This window comes from Triticum dicoccoides, chromosome 5B, assembly GCF_002162155.2.
Source record: "Triticum dicoccoides isolate Atlit2015 ecotype Zavitan chromosome 5B, WEW_v2.0, whole genome shotgun sequence".
NCBI classification, from domain to species: Eukaryota; Viridiplantae; Streptophyta; class Magnoliopsida; order Poales; family Poaceae; genus Triticum; species Triticum dicoccoides.
Genome location: NC_041389.1, coordinates 566,011,106 through 566,012,893, shown reverse-complemented (window position 1 = coordinate 566,012,893; position 1,788 = coordinate 566,011,106). Strand labels below are relative to the sequence as shown.

General features: G+C 43.2%; 1 protein-coding gene across 1 annotated transcript in view; it reads right to left on the bottom strand.

Annotated features, from left to right (window-relative positions):
* The window catches only part of LOC119311656 (protein PNS1-like), a 4,619-nt gene extending 4,128 nt beyond the window's left edge, over window positions 1-491 (bottom strand). The window contains exon 1 of the mRNA XM_037587319.1: window positions 181-491. Coding sequence (XP_037443216.1) covers window positions 181-294 — 114 coding nt within the window. The 5' untranslated portion in view covers window positions 295-491. The remainder of the gene's footprint in view (window positions 1-180) is intronic.
* Between the last annotated feature and the right edge of the window lie 1,297 nt (window positions 492-1,788).

The window sequence follows — 1,788 nt, the reverse complement described above, 5'->3', positions numbered from 1 at the left end:
TAAGCGCACTCCCCTCGGGGCACACGAAACAAATCGCGGCACCGAATCGCGGAATTCCCCAAGCAAAAGCAGCAGGAGCGAGCACCCAGCCGAAGTCAAACGCAGGCACGCCGAGCGCGAGGGGCAGGCCGATGGGGAGAGGGGCAGAGAGAGGAGAGGGATGAGGCGGGCGCCGGTCACCTGGTAAGGGCTGTCCGCCGGCGTGTGCGCCGCGCCGCCCCCGGTCGTAATGCCGCTGCCGGCCGCCGTGATTTCGCCGACGCCGACGCCGGTTCCTCCCTGCCTCGCCGCCATCGCCCTGCCGACCGCCGTGCCCGTCTCTCTCTCTCTCTCTCTCTAATCCGTGGGTGGCTTTGGTCCGGTAGTAGTAGTGATAATCATGCGCTCCGGCTTTGGGTCTGGCTTTGCTCTCGCTTTCGCCAGCGGCCGCGCTTTTTCGCTTGCTTCGCCTGCTCTGCTTCAACGGGGGAGAAGTGGTTCCACTACCCTCCTTTTTTTTCTGCTTTGGGTTGAGGAGGGAGGCGTGGCGTGGGGAGTGGGGTGCGTGGGGTTACCGGAGAATGCAGGTGGTTTGGGTCTCTGACTCGGTGGGGTCAGTGGGGTTTTGTGCTCTTCCGTCGCGGCCGTGCGCCGCACGGGGGACGAGGCGAGCGAAGACTTGGAGTGCAGAGGGTGACGGGTCGTCGTCGGGTTTGGACCTCGGCTTTACACGTCATCATGAGGACGGGCCGTGGCATGCGAGCTATCTCTCGCCCATTGGTGTCACTTAACCCCGTCACGTTTCGATGCTACTGAGCCTGTCCAGCACTGCAGTTTTTTTTTCATGGACCAGCACTGTAGCTGACTCCGCCCGAGTTTTTCCTTCTGTTTTCTCTCTTTTCCAGGTTTAACTGTTTGCACCGGTTTTCCTTGGTTTTTTTATCATTTTATTTATTCTTTCTTTGGGGTTCTTCACTTCTCCTTGTTTATTTCTTCAGTTTCTACTGCTTTTTTTCCTTTTCTTTATTTTTTGAACAGATGTATTTTTAATACAGGCTATATATTTTTCTTACTCATCAGTAATATTTTATATATATATTTAACATTTCTAAAATGTATGACTACTATTTTTTAAACTAATATTTACATTTAGATATCTATATATTTCATACACATTGCACATTTTTATTATACATTAAAAATACTTTACGCATTTAAAATAAATTAAATACATGATTGATGCTTATCTGAATATACATATTTTTTAATGTGTGCTAGTGCTAGTTTGTTTTCAAATATATGTTCAAAACTTATTTCTGAATGATAAGAAACTTTTTTTTAACTATGCAATCATTTTTATATAGTATAATAATTTTAAAAAAACAAAAAATATATTTTTAAATGTAACGTCATTTTTTGAATGGTATGAAACATTTTTCAATTAAACAAATATATTTTTTTACATTGTATAGCATTTTCTTAAAATATCTGAACATTTTTGTTAAATGTCACATATATTTTTTTAAAGGTACAAACATTTTGTAAATGTTGAGCAAACATTTTTTACATTGCATGATCGGTTTTTAAGTGTGCGATGAACACTTCTGAAAAGTTAACTAAATTAATTTCAAAATATACTCCCTCTGTTTGAAAAAGTTTGTCCCTCAAATAGGTGTATCTAGTACCAAGTTAGTACTAGATATATCCATTTGAGGGACAAGCTTTTTCGGACGGAGGGAGTATGTATTTAGAATATATTTTTTAGTAAAAGAATATATGTGTGTGATGTCAGCATGACGAGCCCCCACA